This window comes from Mixophyes fleayi, chromosome 5, assembly GCF_038048845.1.
Source record: "Mixophyes fleayi isolate aMixFle1 chromosome 5, aMixFle1.hap1, whole genome shotgun sequence".
NCBI lineage: Eukaryota > Metazoa > Chordata > Amphibia > Anura > Limnodynastidae > Mixophyes > Mixophyes fleayi.
In genome coordinates, this window is record NC_134406.1 from 112,461,238 (window position 1) to 112,484,447 (window position 23,210).

A 23,210-nucleotide genomic window follows, 5' to 3' on the forward strand; every position below is an offset into this window, starting at 1 on the left:
GATGGAGTTCATTGCGGTCATTAGAAAAAAATCTCTCCAGGATTCTTGTCTCCAGATCACGCCTCCCTGTGATTACATCATTGTATAGGGAGATGAGCGGGGTTTGAATCAGAGCAATCACTGCTTCAATAAAAAAAAATATATATCTTCATGTGAAGTATAATCTTTGAAAGCTGCTCTTCCTCAGTACCATATGGTCAGGAGTGTGCCACCTCTCTGTGCAGCTTTCCTCAGTTGCTCGGTTACTATGGATGCTTCGGATGTAGTTTAAAGTGGTATCACATGACCACACTGCAGCAAATTGGTTGCAGCAGGTTCAACTTTGAGTGAGCTGTCTCATTGGTTGCCTCCACCTTTTTATTGCAGGCAGCTGTTATGTTCACTGCTCATTCTAGTTGTAGTTTCATGATACTGTGGGTTTGTTTAGCTGGCTGATTCTGGATCTGACATTGCTTGAATACTAACCATTCTCTGGATTGCTTCCTGTCCTGAACTTTTGCTTGGATATTGACCATTCCTGGTTTACTGCCAGCTCTGACCTTTTGCATGAATATTGATTATTCCTGGATTGCTGCCGATCCAGACTTTTGCATGTACTCTGGCCTTTATTCCGGCCTGTTTCATTATCTGCGTGTTTTGTACAGTTAATTAGTGTTGCCAGTATTTTTGGTGCCAAAGCCTATCTCTGAATAAGCCTCTGCTACTATATATACAAGACCTGGGGGCAACTGCACCAGTGAAACATGTCTAGCTCTAAAGGAAAAGGGGCTGCTATAGATGAACACCATGAGTAGCCTGGTTCTAGATTTATTCTGGGAATTCAGTGTCTGGCATCACACATATGTGCTCTGAACTTGAAAGAGATCTATGAGTGTATTTATTAAACTGCTGGTTTGAAAAGTGGAGATGTTGCCTATAGCAACAAATCAGATTCTAGTTATCATTTATTTAGTTCATTCTATGAAATGACAGCTAGAATCTGATTAGTTGCTATAGACAACATCTCCACTTTTCAAGCCCACAGTTTAGTAAATATATCCCCTAGATTCTTCAAATATATGTCTTAAGGTTTCTCTGAATCCTCAATCACTAGCTGATTGTGTCAGGCTATTTATGTTGCTCTTTTCTCCATAAATATGTTATCCTAGAAGTTAAACATTTGGTGATATCTATACCTTGCTAAATAACATTTAGCCTTGTTCAAGCATGGTGCTGGATTCTTTCTTCCTAAAAGTTTGTTTTGCAGATTACATTAAAGGAGGAAAAAAGTCTGACATGATTTATCTTGCTTTACATCACAAACACCTGCAATTTCAATAATGATGTATGGACTTTTCATATCCACTGTGTTTCAATAGGAGCAGGAGCATAAGTCTAATTGCCAATAGAAATGAGCAGTGCTTTCACACATGCCACTTGGGTTTGGCTGAGCTGGTATTGACCTCCAGGTCCATTTAAGCAATGGGGCTGGAGGCAAAGCAAAAAAAATAATAATGTGGCTGACAGTGCATGCTGGCACTTGTAACATAGTAACATAGTTGATGAGGTTGAAAAAAGACACCAGTCCATCAAGTTCAACCTATTTTGGATCTCCTGCGATCCTGCACTTATATTTGAAATTAATCCAGAGTAAGCAACCGCCAATCTGTTTCAATTGTGAAAATCCCCCCAGACTCAATATTGCAGTCCTATTTTTACCCTATATCCCCTACTATCCTTCATTTTAAATTAATGGTCTTATCCCTGGATACACCTTTCCGCTAAAAATTTGTCTAACCCTTTCTTAAACATATCTATTGAATCAGCCATCACAACCTTCCCTGGCAATGAATTCCATGTCTTGACTGCCCTTACTGTAAAGAACCCCTTCCTTTGCTGGTTGTGAAATTTCCTCTCCTTTAACCTTAGGGGATGACCTCGTGTCCTGTGTATAGTCCTTGGGGTAAAAAGTTCCCATGAAAGCTCTCTGTATTGACCCTTAATGTATTTGTACATAGTAATCATATCTCCCCTTAGACGCCTCTTTTCTAAAGTAAACATGCCTAAACTGGCTAACCTTTCCTCATAACTTAATGACTCCATACCCTTTATCAATTTTGTCGCCCTTCTCTGAACCCTTTCTAGTTCCAAATTATCTTTTTTATAGAGTGGTGTCCAGAACTGTACTGCATTTTCAAGATGAGGTCTTACCAACGATTTATACAGTGGCAAAATTACACTGTCTTCCGTTGCATCTATGCCCCTTTTTATGCATGCCAATACTTTGTTTGCCCTTGCAGCTGCTACTTGACATTGAGCACTATTGCTAAGTCTACTGTCTACGAGCACTCCCAAATCCTTTTCCATTATAGATTCTCCTAAATTAATTCCATTTAATTTATAGATTGCGTTCTTGTTTTTGATCCCTGAATGCATAACCTTACATTTATCTGTGTTAAACCTCATATTCCATTTGGCCGCCCAATCCTCCAGTTTATTTAAGTCCCTCTGAAGAGAAGCTACATCTTGCTCTGATTTTATTACCTTACAGAGTTTAGTGACATCTGCAAAAATAGAAACTTTACTCTCTAAACCATCACCAAGGTCATTAATAAATATATTAAAAAGGAGTGGTCTCAGCACGGAACCTTGAGGTACTCCACTTAAGACTTTTGACCAATTAGAAAATGTTCCATTTATCACAACTCTCTGTTCCCTATTCTCTAACCAGTTTTCGATCCAAGTACAAATTTTGATTCCTAGACCCAGTTCCCTGTATTTTTTTTATTAATTTTATTATTAATTTTTATTTATAGGGCGCCACTAGGCGTCCGTAGCGCCGTACAGGGACAAACAAAGTTACAATACAAGGTGAGACAGCACAGTACAGTAAACAATAAGCACAGTAACTCGGTGAGCTCAAAGCACAGCTAGAGGGGCGGGGGAGGGGAGAGGGGAAGGTCCTGCATACGGCTGAGCCCGAGAGGGAGGGCCCGGATGACAGGGAAACCTCCAGAGGGGAGAGGAAGGAGCGAGAGGGGACGGGGGGAGGGGAAGAGGGTCCTCGAGGAGGAGGGCTAGGTAGCTTGAGAGCCGAGTTAAGAGTGGTGAGGACAGGAGGAAAGATGACCCTGCTCAGAGGAGCGTACAATCTAAGGGGTGGGGTAGACAGACAGAGAGACACAGGGGAGAGAGGGAGAGATAAGGATAAGGGAAGGGGAATGAAGGGGAAGAGGTAGAAGAAAAGGTAGGAAATTAAGTGGGAGACTGGAAGGCTTTAAGAAAAAGGTGGGTTTTTAGAGCCCGCTTGAAACTGGACAGATTAGGGGAAGTTCTGATAGAGGGAGGGAGCTTGTTTCAGTGGAGGGGGGCAGCGCGGGCGAAGTCTTGGATACGCGCATGGGAGGAGGTGATCAGGGGGGAATAGAGGCGACGGTCATTGGCAGATCGGAGAGGGCGGGATGGAGCATGAATAGAGAGGAGGGTGCAGATGTAGGGTGCAGTGGAGTTGGCGAGGGCCTTGTATGTAAGAGTAAGGAGCTTGAAGAGGATTCTGTAGGGGAAGGGGAGCCAATGAAGGGCTAGGTAGAGGGGGGAGACAGATGAGGAGCGGTGAGAAAGGAAGATAAGCCTAGCGGCCGCGTTGAGGACAGATCGAAGGGGAGCGAGATGAGAGTGGGGGAGGCCAGTAAGGAGGACGTTGCAGTAGTCCAAGCGGGAAATGATCAGAGAGTGAATAAGACATTTGGTGGCATCTTGGGAGAGGAAGGGCCGGATGCGAGCGATGTTACACAGCTGGAAGCGGCAGGATTTAGCGAGAGAGAGAATGTGGGGGCCAAAGGAGAGAGAGGAGTCAAGGATGACACCGAGGCAGCGAAGTTGGGGGACAGGGGAGATAGAGGTGTTCTCGACAGTGATAGAGAGATCAGAGGGGGGCGAGGTGTGAGAGGGAGGAAAGACTATGAGTTCGGTTTTGGCAAGGTTAAGTTTGAGGAATCAAGAGGACATCCAGGATGAGATGGCAGAGAGGCAGGCGGACACCCTAGAGAGGAGGGAGGGAGAGAGATCAGGAGAGGAGAGGTAAAGTTGAGTGTCGTCAGCGTAGAGGTGGTAGTTGAGGCCGTAGGAGCTGATGAATTCACCCAGGGAAGAGGTGTAGAGAGAGAAGAGTAAGGGTCCCAGGACAGAGCCCTGGGGGATGCCGACTGGAAGGGTGGACGGGGGGAGAGAGATCCAGAGGTGGTGACAGAGAAGGATCGGTCAGCAAGGTAAGAGGTGAACCAGGACAAGACTGGGCCGGAGAGGCCAAAGGACTGGAGGGTGTGGAGGAGGAGGGGGTGGTCGACGGTGTCAAAGGCTGCAGAGAGATCGAGGAGGATGAGAAGGGAGAAGTGGCCCCTGGCTTTAGCAGAGAGGAGATCGTTGGTGACTTTAGCTAGGGCCGTTTCAGTGGAGTGAAGGGGGCGGAAGCCAGACTGGAGAGGATCAAGGAGGGAGTGTTCAGAGAGGTAGGAGGAGAGGTATTTTGTAAACCAACCTCTTGTGTGGCACTGTATCAAAGGCCTTTGCAAAATCTAAGTAGACCACATCTACTGTCCTGCCCTGGTCTAAGTTCCCACTAACTTCCTCGTAGAAACTAATTAAATTAGTTTGACATGTGTAGTTCCACAGTTCCCAGAAAGCCCTGCTGGTTGTGTTGAACTACATCATGGAGCATTTTTTCATTCATTTCAATAGGCAATGCATTTCTATGAGCTTTCTGTGCCCATTCAAATGCCTTGGGTTGGGTACAGTATCCCGATGCTTGGAATACTGACACAGATATACCTGAAAAAAACAAACTGTCAAATCACAATGTAATTATAATATACACTTAACACCGACTGAGGACATTACCGAACGAAGTGCTATGCGACTGCTGGAAAATCCAAAGATGCTGGATGCCGGCGCTTGATTGTGACGTCACCAAAGACAGCTACATGTACATTTAAAGATCGATACCGATTACCACTGAATGCACTCTCACTGTTTTCAGGCAATCTGGTCTGTCTTCCTGAAACCATTGAGATTAATTTTGGAGTTTTCCATGGCAAATGGGCGTTTAATAGATCCCCCTGCTCCACTCTTCACAATGCAGAGATCAATGTTTGCTGTGATTGGCACATGTATAGATATTTTTTTGGCTTTAAAATGTAGACATTAACATGCCTTTAATAGACTGTATCACCATGTAAATCATTAAAAATTAGGAGATTTGGTCCAAATCAACCTTTGATAGATCCACCCTATATAATGTAGTTTCTTTGTAGCTTTTTGTGAATCTTTAAAATGTATTACTGTAGTATTCTTTTTTTTATAGGTGAGTTTCTTGAAAAAAATAAATTGCTACCTTGCAATAAAATGTTGGAAAATGAGCAGAAAGTGCCATACCGTCGCCTTGAACCCGCTGTGCTGAAATTTGCCAAAATAGTCATACCAACAGATCTGGAAAGATTGAGGAACCATCAGTTAAATATTGAAAAGGTTAGTTTTATGTTATTGCTTTTGTTCTATATTTTTTTGTACCATTTACCAGCTGAATAGGATTTTGGAATGGCCTGTCTTACTATCTGCACACCACAGTTCCAGAATTGAGAAGGGCACATTAAATCTAAGAAGACATTGTAGATGAGGATAACATTCCCCTCTTGGCAACAGGCTGCAGTCTTCTGATGGAGACAGATTGCCAACATAATATTGATTTTTCACATTTTTGCAACTGACTAAACATTAATTGGAGAGCACATAATGTGTTGTGAAAAGCTCACATTTAGTTATAGTGTGAATCTTACTTTTGTTGGCTCTAATGTGCATATGAAGATTTTGGTACATTAAATCTAAATTAGAGATGGGCGGGCTCGGTTCCCCGAGAACCGAACCTGCCTGAACTTGAGGTATCCAAGTACCAACTCTGGCGCCTATTCGGAATCGAAATCGAGGCAAAACGTCATTGTGACGTCGTCGGATCCCGGAGCTCGGTTCTCGCGATGTTTGAAATGCATAAATAGCCGCCTCCACAGCAATCCAGCGCCATTTGACATTGGGAGAAAGAAGAGTTAGGTCACAGGCAGCATTAGAGCAGTGAGTGAGCACTTATTAGTTACAGCACTTCTTACAGCAGGAAGAGAGGAGGATAGAGGAGACATTTTTGCAAACATTATCAACTGTTTGGGGTGTCATATTCCCTCCTCAAGAAACTATTTTCTGCCTGCAGAAATAGTAATATACCAGCAGTATATATTTTGCAATTTGCACTACAAGTGCTTGGGGTGTCACATATTGCCCAGTTGTAAAAAAGTCATTTTCTGGTGTTAAATAATACAATATACCAGCAGTATATATTTCTGAATTTGCACTACAAGTGTTTGGGGGTGTCAGATATTCCCCTCTGTGAAAAACAATTTTTCTGGTGCTGAAATTAGTAGATACCAGCAGTATATATTTCTGAATTTGCACTACAAGTGCTTTGGGTCTCATTAAAATGGATTCACAGCAGTCCACATATGAGTAGGATTAGCAAGCAGCTGCTGGCACCAGTCCTGATGGTAGTCTTCCCTGTACGTCATCTGGTAAAGTCTATGTAAAAGTATATAGTCTTTTTAAGTCTGGGGAAAAAAACACACCCCAAAAATTTTTTACCGCATTGAAGAGAAAAAGAGCTGTAACTGATGAAAAGTAAGCTGCCGATAAAAAAAAAAAATTGCCAACATGCCATTCTACACACGCAGTGGCAAAGAAAGAATGAGGCCTTCTCGTTTCTCTATTAGTGCCAGATCTAAAAATGTTACTGAGCCTTCTTCTTGTAAGGTCACCCGTGACCAAGCAAGTCCAAATAATTTGGAGTCCAAAAGTGGTGCACAACTACTGTTACATGTGAAAGCCGAGCTGCAAGAAAACAGTAAAGCATTAGAGGAAAATGTATGCTCAGAATCAGAAATGACACCAATCCCTGTGGAGAATCCATCCACCAGTGGTATGTGTAATTGTGAGCATTCTGATAGTGTACCCATAAAGAAGGGCCCTCTCAGCATTTCAGCCCGAGTGTAGCCGGTGATACACCAATTGAGGATGCCACTTTAGAATTAGAAGAGGATGATGGGGAGATTTGTGTAGCCGACGAGGGCGCTAATGAGGATGTTGATGAGGATGAAGTTGTTTGTGTAAGTCCTGCACCAGTGGCAGCAGTTCTGGCACTTGACAAGAAAAAGGCCATTGTCATGCCTGGGCATAAGAACAAAAAAGCCACTTCTTATGTGTGGAATTATTTCTACCCAAATCCTGACAACAGTTGTATAGCCATTTGTAGTGTATGTCAAGCCACAGTCAGTCGAGGGAGGGACCTTAACCATCTTGGAACCTCGTCTATGTTATGCCATTTGATGAGAGTTCATGGCAAAGTGTTGGGAAAGGCTGAAAGTTCTTCCAAAAAAATTACAAGCACTCCATCATCAGCTAGGACCCTTCGGTCACCTACATCCCAACAGCTACAAAATACACCATCCTCATCAATATCCTCAGTAGCGCTCGGAGTTAGCCCTGCATCCCACTTAGTAAGGCTGGATGACTCCTGCACTATAATTGATTCCTTTGAAGAAAGCATCCCACTGCTGCTGTTGCGGGTGAATCGTCATCCCAGAGGAAGGCCAAGAAAAAGAGCAGTCCTACATTTTAACAATTAACTGTGAAACAATCATTTGCTAGAGGAAGCAAATATGACAGCAGTCACCCAGTCGCCAAGCGAATCACAGACGCCATGGCTACCATGTTAGTGTTAGATCTGCGTCCAATATCCACAATAAACGCAGCTGGTTTTTCACAGTTAATTGAGGTTTTGTGTCCGCGTTACAGAATTCCATCGCGACATCATTTTTCCCGTAAAGCTATTCCGCAACTATACCAAAAAGTGTGTAAAAATGTAGACATTGCGCTGAAAAATGCCATTCTGCCCACTGTCCACTTAACCACAGATATGTGGACAAGTGGAAGTGGGCAAACCAAAGTTTAAATGACTGTGACAGCCCTCTGGGTTGGTCATTCGCCTTCACCAGCAGGAACAGCAGCAGCATGTACACCACTATGTAACATTTGTCACAGGCAGGCCACTCTTTGTATCACCGGCTTCACTAACAGGCATACAGCTGACAATTTGTTACGAAAACTAAGAGATGTGATTGATATTATTATTATTATCTTTGACTTATAAGGTGCCACAAAGGGTCCGCAGCGCCGTACATTACAGATACAGAAAACAGAACCAAGACACAACATGATACACCAATATATACAAACACTGGTGACAGGGTAAAACAAATCAGATAATATCTGACAGATAATGAAAGGGATGGTAGAAATCAGCAAGAAGAAGGCCGAAGCTTAATAAAACAGGGAAAACAGGGCTAGCGAAGCAGGCCAAGAGGTACAGAGGGTGAAGGAACAGTAGAAGGAGCACACAAGGAAAGAGGGCCCCGCTCATGAGAGCTTACAACTTAAAGGGAAGGGGGGGACACATAAAGGGTGGTACTAACTGGGGGAGAGAGAGTTAGGAGGACTGATAGATTTGAATAAAGAAATGAGTCTTAAGGGCACGCTTGAAGCCTTTGAGAGTAGATGTTAACCTGATGGAATGTGGAAGATTGTTCCACAGCAGGGGAGCAGCGCGGGCAAGTCCTGAAGACGAGAGTGAGAGGAGGTGATCAGTGAAGTAGTGAGGCGGCGGTCAGAGGCAGAGCGGAGGGGGCGTGTAGGAGTGTAGGTAGAGATGAGATTGGAGATGTAGGGAGGGGAAGATTCTGTAGGGTATGGGGAGCCAATGTAGTGACTGTTGGAGGGAGACCGCAGAGATAGAGCGGCGGGAGAGAAAAATGAGGCGGGCAGCAGCATTGAGGATAGACTTAAGAGGATCAAGGCGAGAATCAGGTAGGCCAGAGAGAAGAAGTGTCAGGTGCCGTCTCCGCGCTCTTCACAGGCGCCGGAGATGGTCACCTTCTCTCTGCAATCCACGTCCTGTTGCTTAGCAGCAGAACTCTATCTCTACTCACCTGTCTGCAGCCAGCATGTCTAACCGCCTAAATCTCCCTAACCCAATCAGGAGGCACCTTAGAGTACTTAAAGCAGCCTTGACACATGTCTAGTGCCAGAGTATTGGTTCTACCCTGCTCCAGCATTTAGTTTGCATTCCTGTTCCTGAACTCCTGTGTATAGACTCCTTGGCATGTTTGACCTCTCTTCCGAATTTCCCTTGTACATTACTGCCTGCACTGGTATTGACCTTTGGACCGTCCCTGACTAGTCTTGCCTACTCTCCGTGGTACCTTGCTTCCTTGGTCTCGACTCGGCCTGTCTGACTACCCTATTCGCTGCACTGGTGACTTCCTGGGAGAACCGCGACCTGCACATCGCACGCAGCCAAGCCCAAACCTCCTTGCGGGGGTCCCTGGTGAACACCGGTGGTGTGTTAGACTCTGCGCCTCTCAGGTTAGTAGCACTAATACCAGTCAGTGATATTCTCTATGTAAAAGTGTGACAGAATACTCTGGCCATGAGCGGACCGGACGAACCTTCGGCCCGCGACTTATTACTTCACCTGGGTAAGAGAGTGGAACGACAAGAATGCAACCAGGCACAATTATTGCAATGCATTCAGGGAGTCATCTCCCGTCTGGACTCCTTACAAGCATCGCCACCTACCACTTCCTTGGCTGCCATATCCTCTGCTGCATCAGATCCTACTGCCCCTGCTAGGGGTGTTACCGTCAGAGGCCTCCGTCTTCCTCCTCCCGAGAAATACGATGGCGATCCGCTGAAATGCCGTGGCTTCCTCAACCAGTGCTCTATTCAATTCGAATTGGCTCCGGAGAATTTCTCGTCAGAAAGAGCTAAAGTGGCCTATTTGATTTCGCTCCTCTCAGGGCAAGCATTGGCCTGGGCTTCCCCTTTCTGGGAACGGGATGACCCTATACTGCAAAATTCTGTGGTCTTCATTGAAAGATTCTGCAAGGTATTTGATGAACCCGGAAGAATCTCTTCGGCCGCCTCTGGTCTCCTATGATTACGCCAAGGCTCTCTTACAGCTGGACAATATGCGGTGCAATTTCGGACCCTTGGAGCCGAACTCCGATGGAACGATGAAGCTCTCATCGCTAACTTCTGGCAAGGGCTTAATGAGCGTATCAAGGATGATTTAGCTTCTCGTCATCTTCCTTCCAATCTGGATGACCTCATATCCCTGTGTATTAAGGTGGACATCCGCCAGGGAACGTGTTCTGGAATAGGACCGCACTCGCCGGCCGTTTCCTCGTCTAGCACCCGACTTTATTCCTCCTACTCCACCTGCAGAAGAACCTATGCAGATCGGCCGTTCTCGTCTGTCCCCAGAGGAACGTGAGAGACGTATGAAAAACCGCCTCTGTTTGTATTGCAGTGAACCAGGACATCTTCTCTCCGTTTGTCCCAAGAGGCCGGGAAACGCCACCTCCTAGGTGATAATAGGGAGGTTAACCTAGGACCCCAGTCCCTTTCTCCCTACCTTCGGAAGGAGTCAGAGTTTTTGATGCCAGTCACCTTGGTTTTCCCTAATGGCCCATTTACTACCTGGGCCTTTGTGGACCCGGGGCCTGCAGGGAACTTTATCTCTTCCAAACTTGTGACCAAACTCTGTCTGGATACTATCCCTTTGGCTCAACATTTGATGCTCACTGCTGTGGACTGAAATAGAGTCTCCAATGGCTCAATCTCTCTCTCTACTTCCCCACTCCGGATGGAGATAGGAGCACTTTACTCCGAGAGTATAAGTTTCCTTGTGCTACCCCAATCGGTTAACCCTATCATCCTGGGGCTACCATGGCTGAAGCTCCATTCTCCACAATTCGACTGGCAGCGAGCTCAAGTTATCCGCTGGGGTTCATCCTGCAATAAAAGATGTCTGAGATCCGTTTTCCCATCAAAACCCAAGCTGGCCAGTCTCTGTACTTCTTCCCTGGTGGGCCTTCCTGAAATCTACTCTGAGTTCGCTGATGTGTTCTCTAAAACCGCTTCCAAAATCCTTCCTCCTCATCGGCTTTGGGATTGCCCCATCGACCTCATCCCTGGAAAGAACATTCCTAGAGGCAGGATATATCCGCTGTCTTTGCCGGAGACACAGGCTATGTCGGAGTATGTTACTGAGAACCATCCTCTCCAGCAGGAGCAGGCTTCTTTTTTGTAAAGAAGAAGGACGGCTCTCTCAGACTGTGCATTGATTACAGGAGACTAAATGCCATCACGATTAAAAATCGTTACCCCCTTCCTTTAATCTCTGAGCTCTTTGACCGTATTCGAGGAGCACAAATCTTTACTAAGTTGGACCTCAGGGGAGCCTACAACCTAATCAGAATTCGCAAAGGAGACGAGTGGAAAACCGCATTGATTACCAGAGACGGCCACTATCAATACCTGGTGATGCCGTTTGGGCTCAGTAACGCCCCAGCAGTCTTTCAGGACTTTGTGAACGAAATATTTATGGATTTGCTCTACCAATCAGTGGTTATTTATTTGGATGATATCCTAATCTTTTACCAAGACCTGTCTATTCATCTCATGCATGTCAAAGAGGTGTTTTCTCGTTTACGTGCTAATTTCCTATTCTGCAAGCTCGAGAAATGTCTCTTCAATTGCTCTCAAGTACTCTTCCTAGGATATATTGTATCAGGCTCCGGCCTTCAGATGGATCCAAGCAAATTGGAGGCTATTCATAATTTGCCTCAACCTAAAGGCTACCCAGCGTTTTATTGGCTTTACGAATTATTATCGCTAATTCATTAGAGGGTTTTCTACGTTAATCTCTCCTATTACTCTCTTCACTCGGAGGGGCGGCCAATCCAAGTCTTGGCCCCCAGAGGCTGTACGAGCTTTTATAGCCATTAAGGAGGCCTTCTTGTCTGCACCCGTCTTATCTCAACCTGATCAAAATAAAACGTTTATCCTAGAGGTAGACGCATCCTCTGCTGGGATTGGAGCAGTACTGTCCCAAAAGAATTCTGTAGGCCTTCCTGTTCCTTGTGGTTTTATCTCCAAAAGATTTTCGGCCAGTGAAGCCAACTACGGGATTGGGGACAAGGATCTTCTCGTCATCAAGACTGCACCTGGAGGAATGGACAGGCCCGCTGGTCACTATTTTTTAACAGATTCCAGCTGATACTAACTTTCCGGCCCGGTACCAAGAATTTGCGTGCTGGCGCATTATCTCGATCTTTTGACTTCTCCGATGTCTCGTCATCTATGGTTGCCAAACCTATCCTCAATACTTCCACAAATGTAGCCTTGACCAATTCCTCTTTAAAGACTCCTCCTCCTGGTCGTTCTTTTGTACAGGAACATCTACGCATTAAATTCCTAAGATGGGCTCATAACGCCAAATTCGCTGGTCATGCTGGTGTTAAGAAGACAGTTGCTCTTCTATCTTGCCTTTATTGGTGGCCCTCATTGCCCTCGGATGTCCTGAAATTCATCCGCGCTTGTGAGGTCTGCGCCCAACACAAGATCCCGAGGAGACCCCCTGCCGGTCTTCTCCATTCTCTGCCCATTCCGGACCTTCCATGGCTTAGTATCAGCATGGATTTCATTACAGACCTTCCTGCCAGTCATGGCTTTAACACCATCTGGGTGGTGGTGGACCGCTTTTCGAAATTAGCCCACTTCAATCCCCTCAAGGGATTACCTTCTGCCTCCCAGCTGGCTCTCCTGTTCATCCGAGAGATTTTTCGCCTTCACGGCTGCCCGAGAGACATCATTTCTGAGTGGAGTCCAATTTGTCTCCCAATTCTGGAGATCCTTTTGCAAACAGCTTGGGATCAGCCTAAAATTCTCCTCCGGGTACCACCCGCAAACTAATGGGCAGACTGAACGGACCAATCAGGACCTGGAGGCATTTCTGAGGTGCTTCTGTTCGGATCAACAGTCGTCCTGGAGTGAACTTTTACCCAGGGCAGAGTTTACCCATAATAACCACCAACATGAGTCCACGGGTAACTCTCCCTTCTTTACCATCTACAGGAGACATCCCATTCTCCCCACCTTCTCTGATCTTTCGGATTCCTCTGTACCTGCTGCGCAGAATATGGTACACAATTTTTCTCAAATTTGGTCCCAAGTATGTTCCAGATTACTACAAACTTCTGATCGTTACAAACACTTTTCAGATTGGCATAGAAGGAATCTCCCTGTACTTCGAGTAGGAGACAAAGTCTGGTTAGCTACCTGCAACCTTAGACTCAAGGTTCCCACTATGAAATTAGCTCCACGCTATATTGGACCCTTTTCCATCTCTCATGTGATCAACCCTGTCACCTACAGACTTCATCTACCAGCTTCCCTGCGGATTCATAATACCTTCCATATATCTCTGCTTAAACCACTCATTCTCAACGAATTCTCCAGCAAAACCTCTCCACCTGCTCCTGTCAAGACTATTCGTGGTGAAGAATTTCTGGTAGAACGCATTCTGGAATCTCGTATCTCTAGAGGAAAACGCCAATTTCTCATCCATTGGAAGGGCTATGGCCCAGAGGAGAGATCTTGGGTCTATGAAGAGGATATTCATGCTCCACGTCTGTTGGCCAGCATGTCTAACCGCCTAAATCTCCCTAACCCAATCAGGAGGCACCTTAGAGTACTTAAAGCAGCCTTGACACATGTCTAGTGCCAGAGTATTGGTTCTACCCTGCTCCAGCATTTAGTTTGCATTCCTGTTCCTGAACTCCTGTGTATAGACTCCTTGGCATGTTTGACCTCTCTTCCGAATTTCCCTTGTACATTACTGCCTGCACTGGTATTGACCTTTGGACCGTCCCTGACTAGTCTTGCCTACTCTCCGTGGTACCTTGCTTCCTTGGTCTCGACTCGGCCTGTCTGACTACCCTATTCGCTGCACTGGTGACTTCCTGGGAGAACCGCGACCTGCACATCGCACGCAGCCAAGCCCAAACCTCCTTGCGGGGGTCCCTGGTGAACACCGGTGGTGTGTTAGACTCTGCGCCTCTCAGGTTAGTAGCACTAATACCAGTCAGTGATATTCTCTATGTAAAAGTGTGACAGAATACTCTGGCCATGAGCGGACCGGACGAACCTTCGGCCCGCGACTTATTACTTCACCTGGGTAAGAGAGTGGAACGACAAGAATGCAACCAGGCACAATTATTGCAATGCATTCAGGGAGTCATCTCCCGTCTGGACTCCTTACAAGCATCGCCACCTACCACTTCCTTGGCTGCCATATCCTCTGCTGCATCAGATCCTACTGCCCCTGCTAGGGGTGTTACCGTCAGAGGCCTCCGTCTTCCTCCTCCCGAGAAATACGATGGCGATCCGCTGAAATGCCGTGGCTTCCTCAACCAGTATTGGTTCTACCCTGCTCCAGCATTTAGTTTGCATTCCTGTTACTGAACTCCTGTGTATAGACTCCTTGGCTTGTTTAACCTCTCTTCCGGATTTCCCTTGTACTTAGCTGTCTGCATTGATATTGACCTTTGTGGTACCTCGTTTCCTTGGTTTCGACTCGGCCTGTCTGAGTACCCTATTCGCTGCACTGGTGACTTCCTGGGAGAACCGCGACCTGCACATCGCACGCAGCCAAGCCCAAACCTCCTTGCGGGGTCCCTGGTGAACACCGGTGGTGTGTTTAGAATCCGCGCCTCTCAGGCTAGTAGCGCTAATACCAGTCGGTGATATTCTCTGTGTAAAAGTGTGACAAGGTTACGGTAGTCAAGGCGAGAGATAATAAACGAGTGAACAAGGGTTTTCGTGGCTTCCGTGGTAAGAAAGGGACGTATCTTAGATATATTCCGAAGATGGAAGTAGCAGGATTTAGAGAGGGACAGAATGTGAGGCTTAAATGAGAGGGAGGAATCAAGGATGACCCCAAGGCATCGGACTTGGGGGACAGAAATGAGGGTAGTGTTATTAACAGAAATAGAGAGGGTGGCAGGGGGGAAGACTATAAGCTCGGTCTTGGAAATATTGAGTTTAAGGAAGCGTTGGGACATCCAAGATGAGATGGCCGAGAGACAGGAGGAGACATGAGACAGAAGGGGAGGGGTCAGGGGATGAAAGATAGATTTGGGTATCATCAGCATAGAGGTGGTACTGGAGGCCAAAGGAGTGGATGAGGACACCAAGGGAGGAGGTGTAGAAAGAAAAAAGCAGAGGGCCAAGAACGGAGCCTTGAGGAACGCCAACGGGTAGGGGAAGAGGGGGTGATGTTGAATCATGAGTAGAGACTGAGAAGGAGCGGTTGGTGAGGTAAGAGGAAAACCAGGAGAGGACAGTGTTACATAGGCCTAAAGATTTGAGAGTTTGCAAAAGAGTGCGTGGTCAACGGTATCGAAGGCAGCAGAGAGGTCAAGAAGGATAAGAATGGAGTAGTGTCTATTGGATTTAGCGAGGAGAAGGTCATTAGTGACCTTAGTGAGGGCAGTTTCAGTGGAGTGGAGGGGGCGAAAACCAGATTGGAGCGGGTCAAGTAGTGAGTGAGAGGAAAGAAATGAGGTGAGATGGTTGTAGACAACCCGTTCGAGGAGTTTGGAGGCAAAAGGAAGAAGCAAAATAGGGCGATAATTAGAGAGAGAGGCGGCTTCAAGGGATGGTTTCTTGAGTATGGGGGAGACAAGAGCATGTTTAAAAGAGGAGGGGAAGATTCCAGAGGAGAGGGAGAGGTTGAGGAGGTGTGCATGGTGGGATCAGGCTTCGAGAGAGAGGGAGCGGAGAAGGTGGGAGGGGATTGGGTCCTGTGTGCAAGTGGAGGGGGGAGAGGAAGAGAGAAGGGTATGGACTTCATCTGCAGATACCGGAGTAAAGGAAGAGAAGGAGGGTGAGCTAGCTGGAGGGGAGGGGAGAAAGGAGATAGCAGCAGAGGAGGGAGAGAAGGGGGACAGAATGGGCATTTAGGGGGGAGAGGGTGGGGTAAGAAGGGACTGCTGGGAGATGTCATGACGTATAGACTCAATCTTGGAGGTGAAGTGGGTAGCAAAGTCGACAGCAGAGAGCGTGGGGGGCAGTGGGAGAGGGGGAGGGGAGAGGAGGGAGTTGAAGGTGGCAAAAAGCCGACGGGGGTTGGAGGATTGGGAAGAAATTAGAGCTTTGAAGAAAGATTGTTTAGAAATGGATAGGTCCGAACTATAAGAGGCAAGCATGAACTTGAAGTGGAGGAAGTCAGCATGAGTGCGTAACTTTCTCCAAAGCCGTTCTGCACTGTGGGAGCATTTTTGAAGGTAACGGGTAAGTTTAGTGTGCCACGGTTGTGGCGGGGACCGACGAAGCTTGACGGTGACAGCCAGGGCGACAGAGTCAAGTGCAGCGGTAAGAGTGCGATTGTAGAAGTAGACAGCCTTATCGGGGCAAGAAAGAGTGGTGATGGGGGAGAGAAGCGAGCCCAGGTAGGATCAACTGTGTCACGTTTACGCCTGGTGAGAGTAACCTTGGGGGATGGGGATGATGAGAGGGGTGGAGAGATGCTAAAAGAGAGGAGATGGTGGTCTAGAGAGTGGCCACTGCGGTGGGAGGGAGAGGAGGTCCATTGAGAGAGACCAAGGGAGGAGGAGAGGGAGTGAAGTTTAGAGGCAGCAGGGTCTGAGGGATTGTCTAGAGGGATATTAATATCCCCCAAGATCAGGGAGGGAAGGTCAGAGGAGAGAAAGTGAGGGACCAGGAGGACGGTAGATAACAGCAACACGAAGGTGGACTGGGTGGAAAAGGCAGAGAGAGTGTACCTCAAAGGAGGAAAAAGAGAAGGAGGGTTCAGGGGGAAGAACCCGAAAAGAACAGCAGGAGGAGAGAAGTATGCCGACACCACCACCTTGCTGTTCCTCAGGTCTGGGTGTGTGGGAGAAGGACAAGCCCCCGAAAGAGAGAGCAGCAGGAGAAATAGAGTCCTCAGGGGATAGCCAGGTTTCAGTGATGGCAAGCAGGTTGAGATAAAAAGAGATCATGGATAGAGGTCAATTTGTTACAGACTGATCTGGCATTCCAGAGACCACAGGATAGTGGAAGAGAGGGAAGAGGAGAGATGTGGATGAGATTGTTGGGGTTGCTCGTCTGCAAGGGTGAGTATGATATGGAGCGAGGGAAATGACAGGAAGAGAGGGTTGGAATTGGATGAGACGCAGAAATAAGAGGGGATTTGTCAGCAGACAAGAGATGAGGGGCAGGGGAGCAAGAGGTAGGGGAGGAGTGGAGATGGGGCAGATAAGGGGGTTTATGAATGGGAGAGGCAGAAGGTAGGAGTGATGTGAGGGAGAAGATTAGCTGGGGGGAAAGAGTGGGAGCTGGTAGGTAGGAGAAGATTGATGCTGAGAGAAGAGCAGCGAAGGGGACAAGAGAGAAAGGGTGTGATTGGGGAAAGGGAGGAGAGAGGAAAAGATGTTAGAGGGGGCAGCGTGTTAGATCAAGGGCCCAGAGGCATAGAAGAGAAGAGAAGAGTGAAAGAGGGAGGGGGATGGGAAGTGAGAGGGGGGAGTGAGGAGGAGGAAGAGTATGGAAAGGTTGGACATGGGAAGCAGGGGGATAGATGAAGAGGATAGAAGTGAGAGAGGAGTAAATCATGATAAAGCTAGAGAAGGTGTGGAATAGACAGTTGAAAGAATTCAGAAATCAAGAATGGTAAGAGCTTACAAGTGGATTGAGGAAATGGTGAGAACACAAGAGGTGAGTAAAATGAAAGAATGCAAAGGTAGAAGGAGAGAAAAGAGGAAGAAGAGATGTAAAGTTTGAGTCAGGGAATAAGAAGCAGTAAGGACAGCAGAGATACCAGATGGGTGGGTTTAGAAAAAACAGTTAGGTGAAACAGTAACATCAGGCATGATTGGAAGGCAATAGTATAAAATAAGGCATAATACAAGGTGCACTGATCTGGTTATACAAATCCACAGGACAAGAGAGAGCCAGTTCAAAGTTCAAGCTAAGTAGAGCAACAGTGTAGATTAAAAGTGGGAATCCAAGCTGCATAAGAGGAATCACCAAGTGATAATACTGCAGCAGGCCTGAATAAGTGTGAGAAACAGTTCTGCAGGGAGAGTGCAGGCAGTTAGCAATGCAGGTGGTGAAGGATATCAGAGCTCAGGCTGATTGTTGAATGTTGTCCTCATGTAGCAGTGTTTGCAGGTAGAATGTTCCCCTCCTATTCTCCTCTTGTTCATCTCTTGTATATCTCTAACTATACTAGTTAATACACTTGTAAGAATTTCACTTAGAAGAATTCTCACTGACAAACAGCCTCATAGGCTTAACAGCCTAATACTGCAGTTTAAATAGGTTCAAATAGCCATGTGACCACTTTCATGAGTTCACCCCCACTAATCCCACACTACAAACAAAGTAATAAAATTCTTAAACAAACAAATAGAGGGTAACCATACCATATAACTAAAATATCTGCACAATTGATACATGGCTTACACCACTTGGACTCTCCCCAGGATATGTCATTTCTAATGCCAACAATATAGTGCGAGCATTACAGTTGGGTGAATTCCATCATATTCCCTGTTTTGCTCACACCATCAACTTGGTGGTGCAGAGCTTCCTAAGAAATAACCGTGAGGTGCAGGAGATGCTTTCGGTGGCCCGTAAAATTTCAGGCCATTTCAGGCATTCGGCCACAGCATGTAGGAGATTGCAGCAGCTCCAAGAGCAGTTTAACTTGCCCTGCCACCAACTTAAGCAGGAGGTGGTAACTAGGTGGAACATGCACAAGCCATGACATTGGGAAAGGAGGGGGCATGTATTTAACTCTTGCACAGTGGGGAATTCTTTCAGTGCTGTGCAAGGTGCTGAAACCATTTGAAGTTGTGACGTGTGAAGTGAGTGCAGATTCTGCTAGTTTGAGCCAAGTCATTTCTTTAATTAGACTATTGGAAAAGCAGCTTGAGAAACTGAGGTAGGAGATGAAAGCAAGCAAATCCGCAAAGTATGTTGGCCTTGTCGATAATGTACTTAATTCGCTTCACAATGATCCTCGAGTTATTTAGATCTTGAGCTCGGATCAGTACGTTTTGGCCACTGCTTGATCCAAGGTTTAAGACCTACATTGAGTCTTTGCTTCAAAATGAACGAGATGTGAACTTTTGCAAGCAGCTATTGCTCAGCAAGTTGTCCGCTGAACTGGGCCTTGGCTTGACGACATGTCCTCCAGTTTCTCAAGCAGCTGCTGCTCGTAAAAAATTACATTTTCCAAAAAGAAGCAGGGAAGACGCAGAGGGCAGGCCAGAACAGTTTAACATCTGTGCTGGTTTGAAGGATTTTTCAAATAAATGTGTGACTTTGCCCATAACTCCATCCAATCCGAGTATTAACATGCAAGGGATAGGGGAATATTATTTTCAAGAGGTAATTGATATGGAAATGTCAGACAATCCCTTTCCTTACTGGGAAGAAAAGCAAGCCATTTGGAAACCCATGTACAAACTGGCTTTGCAATACCTAAGCTGCCCACCCTCCAGTGTGTACTCTGAACGAGTATTCAGCACAGCCGGGAACCTAGTCAATGATCGCCGTAGAAGGTTACTTCCAAAAAAGTGGAGAAAATGATGTTTATAAAAATGAACTACATCTTCCACGAGGAAGGCCTTCACCATCAAAGACATCCAAGCACTGACAGTTCTCTAATGGCGGATTCAAGCGGCGATGAATTGATAGCCTGTGATGATGATGTACACACTGATGAGGGTGAGGATGAAGCTGAAGATGATGACGATAACATCTTTTTAAAACTTTCTATTTAAGTTTAGGGTGCAATCTACTCCCAAATAGGAAAGGGACTTGGGGCATTTCTATATCACGTACGTCTTGAAAGGCTGCTGTTTTGGCAATTTCTCAATAAGAGTAGGGTTCATACACAGACTGACCCCAAACTGACTTTGTCCATTTCAAATAATATTGTACAGTCTATAACGGCTGAATTTTTTAGTATTTTCTACAAGTGGAGGGGGGCCTATAGAGACAGAAACCAAACTGCCTTTGTCCATTTCTTTAGATATTTAACTATAAGTGTAGGGTGTAATATACACCCAAAGACGATGGCTGCATTGCCAATATGCATAGATGGCGAGGAAGACAATCTGGTTTGTGTGTAGAATTAATGACGGCCTACCAGGAATTAAACTGTTTTTTTCATAATTTATTAGCTTTACAATTACATTACTTATCAAAGAAACAGGTGGAGAACTACATTCGGTTATTTTATGCCCAAAAACATTGATTTTTAAACAAAATTGCAAAACAAAACCAAAACATGCAAGGGTGGTTTTGCCAAAACCAAAACCCAAAGGTAATCCAGATCCAAAACCAAAACACGGGGGTCAATGAGCATCTCTAATTTTATTGTACAGTCTATGCAAGCTGACTTTTTTTTTCGATTTAGCTACAAGTGGAGGGTGTGAGATACAGTCTGACACCAAACTGCCTTTGTCCATTTCTATTTTATTGTACAGTCTATGCCGGCTGGCTTTTTTTCTATTTATAAGTGTAGGGTGTAATATACACCCAAAGACGATGGCTACATTGCCAATAGTCAAATATGGAGAGGAAGACAAGCAGGCTTGTCTGTATAATTTGCAGGCAAGTGTAGAATTAAGGACGGCCTACCAGGGATTAAACTGTATTTTTCATAATTTGCACTAAGAAGGTTTGGGTGTACACTACAGCCAAACAGAAAAGATGCTTTGGGCATTTCTATTGACTCACTTATCCAAGACACAGGTAGAGCACTAAATTAGGTTATTTTACACCAAAAAAAAAGGTATTGTTAAAACAAATTGCAAAACCAAACCAAAACCAAAACACGAAGGTAATCCAGATCCAAAACCAAAATACGGGGATCAGTGACCATCTCTAATCTAAATACTAAAGGAAAAGCTAATGCTGTTTGGAAGACCAAGGTAGTCTGACAATCAGCAGTTATTGCATCTCCTAACATAGATGGCCTGTTTTCATTAAAAAGGACATTATTTTGGTGTGTGAATGGCTCAGAGAAAGCTTCCAGCATTTTCTATGGTTAAATGTAAATTGCAGGATATACATATAGTCTATGTATTATTTTTTTTCTTGCTAAACTTTCAGCTGTAGATGGATCTAGTGTTAATTTCTTTACATTACTGGAAATATACAGACCTTATTTTATACGCACGCTCTTCCATCTGCTTAATACATAAAAACATTTCACCCTCTGTGTAAAAAAAAGTTCTTAATTATGTTACTTATATATCATATATTCATCATATGTTGACTAAAAAGAACTTGTTTATATTTCTCGAGACCTCTCCAGGCCTAGTTTTACTTATTCCCCTGATAGAGCTTTAAAAGTTGGAGATTAAGTATGTGTCTGTATAACTCATACTTGCTGAAGAGCCTTCTGTAAGTTACTTTCATTATTCAAATTGTTTTAAAACTTACATTTTATGACTCATCCTCATTTGATATGGTTGAACAGTGTGGATATAGGTGTTGAGACAATAATTGTAATTAGTACTAAAGTAATACACAAATGTGTAAAAGGGCAAATGCTCTTTTGTGACCTTATGCTTTTACCTTTGTGCAGCTGCACCCTTTATTTATATACAAGTATGAGAATGGATTTTCCGGCCAAGATTCTGGCGTTGGAGTTATGCAACTTTGCACCATCCGCTGAGAGAAGTTGGGCATATTTTTGTATTGAAGTTGAAAAATTAGATTTCAGTTTGCAGGATAGGATTATTTAACCCATTAACTTGTTTAGAAGCATCAAATCTGCTGGAATCATGCCTCAGATTTTTTAAGTGTTACATTGCAGATGAGGGAATCGCTCTCCTGCATGGACCCCCCATCCACTCACTCCATCTGGCATTCACGTCTGTCAATGACACTCATTGGGTAGAGTGATGGAGCTAGGAACAGTTTTGTTAGATTTCTAACCCAACAATCTGTGCAATACAATACTACCAGAATACTTCTGCATTATCATCGTCATCAACATTTATTTATATAGCGCCGGCATATTCCATGGCGCTTTAAAATTAGGAGCAGACACAATAATAAAACAGTACTGGGTAATACAGACAGACAGAGCTAAGAGGGCCCTGCTCGCAATCTTACAATCTATTGGATAATTACAGAAAATCCTAGCGACGTTACTCAATGACATGTAGGCAAGTCATCAGAGGGTGCTCCTGTTGTATCAACTCTCTGAGGCATGTGTTAATTCAAAATGACAATTTTTGAAGTACTTTTCCTTAGGAGATTGTGATCTTCTCAGTTTCCCTGTTGCCGAGGCAAACAGGGAAACAGTTTCAAATATGGAACGTCTCTGCTAGTGATTCTTTTTCATTATGTTTCCTAAAGGATCAGACAGTTCTGTAAACTGGGATACATTTATTGTGTTCTCATTGGATGATCCATCAAGGATAGTGACTTACCAGTCTTCTATTAAACAGGTATTTTAAATACCTAAGAAGAAAACTTATAAATTATAAATGCTGTGATTGAAAAAATATAGCAAGTCTTGGGTGAATCTGCCATTGTCCATACTGAATCCAAAGTCCTAAAATGAAATTCCTACACAGATCCTTGTCTGGTTTTCACAATGCTACCTTAAGGAGTAAGGTTTAAGTTTGAACCTCCAATTCCAGTAGTGGATCAGGAGATTGTTCCTCTCATATTTTACTTCTATTTCTAGGCCATTTAGCTACTATACGCCTGGTGGTGACTTTTTCCTTACCTTAAAATAGGGGCCTTGACAATTGTATAATGTAGAGAGGTGCTTCGAAACAAAACTGTCAAAGTGTCCACCTACTAAAATATCACATAACATTGTACTCACGTATTTGTCAACACAAGTGATTTTGTAAGTACAGTAGTTTTAATAGTCTTATAGTCAGGGGCGGATTGGGAACGTAAAGGGGTCCTGTAAAAAATTCTAGTAGTGGCTTCATGTGGGTGGGGCCAAATCATTTGTAGGCAGGGCCAATACAAAAGGAGGTGGGATTATTTTGCTATGCCAACAAATCCCGCCAATGTTGGCTATGCCTCATCCTTCCCACCTGTGGGACAAAGACGGTCCCACTGAAATCAGGACAGTTAGGAGGTATGATTATTGCTTCACCCACATAATGGCTGCATCCTCTGTGTATGAGTGTTGGGTACTAATACATAGAAAGTAGGACAAAATTAGTAACTAAATTTAACAGAAGCAA

General features: G+C 44.9%; 1 protein-coding gene across 2 annotated transcripts in view; it reads left to right on the plus strand.

Annotated features, from left to right (window-relative positions):
- STX17 (syntaxin 17) overlaps positions 1-23,210 on the plus strand; it is a 157,636-nt gene that overhangs the window by 21,846 nt on the left and 112,580 nt on the right. For both annotated transcript variants that reach the window (XM_075212704.1, XM_075212705.1), the window contains exon 2: positions 5,339-5,502. In XM_075212704.1, the coding sequence (XP_075068805.1) occupies positions 5,380-5,502 (123 nt within the window). In that variant the 5' untranslated portion in view covers positions 5,339-5,379. The remainder of the gene's footprint in view (positions 1-5,338; positions 5,503-23,210) is intronic.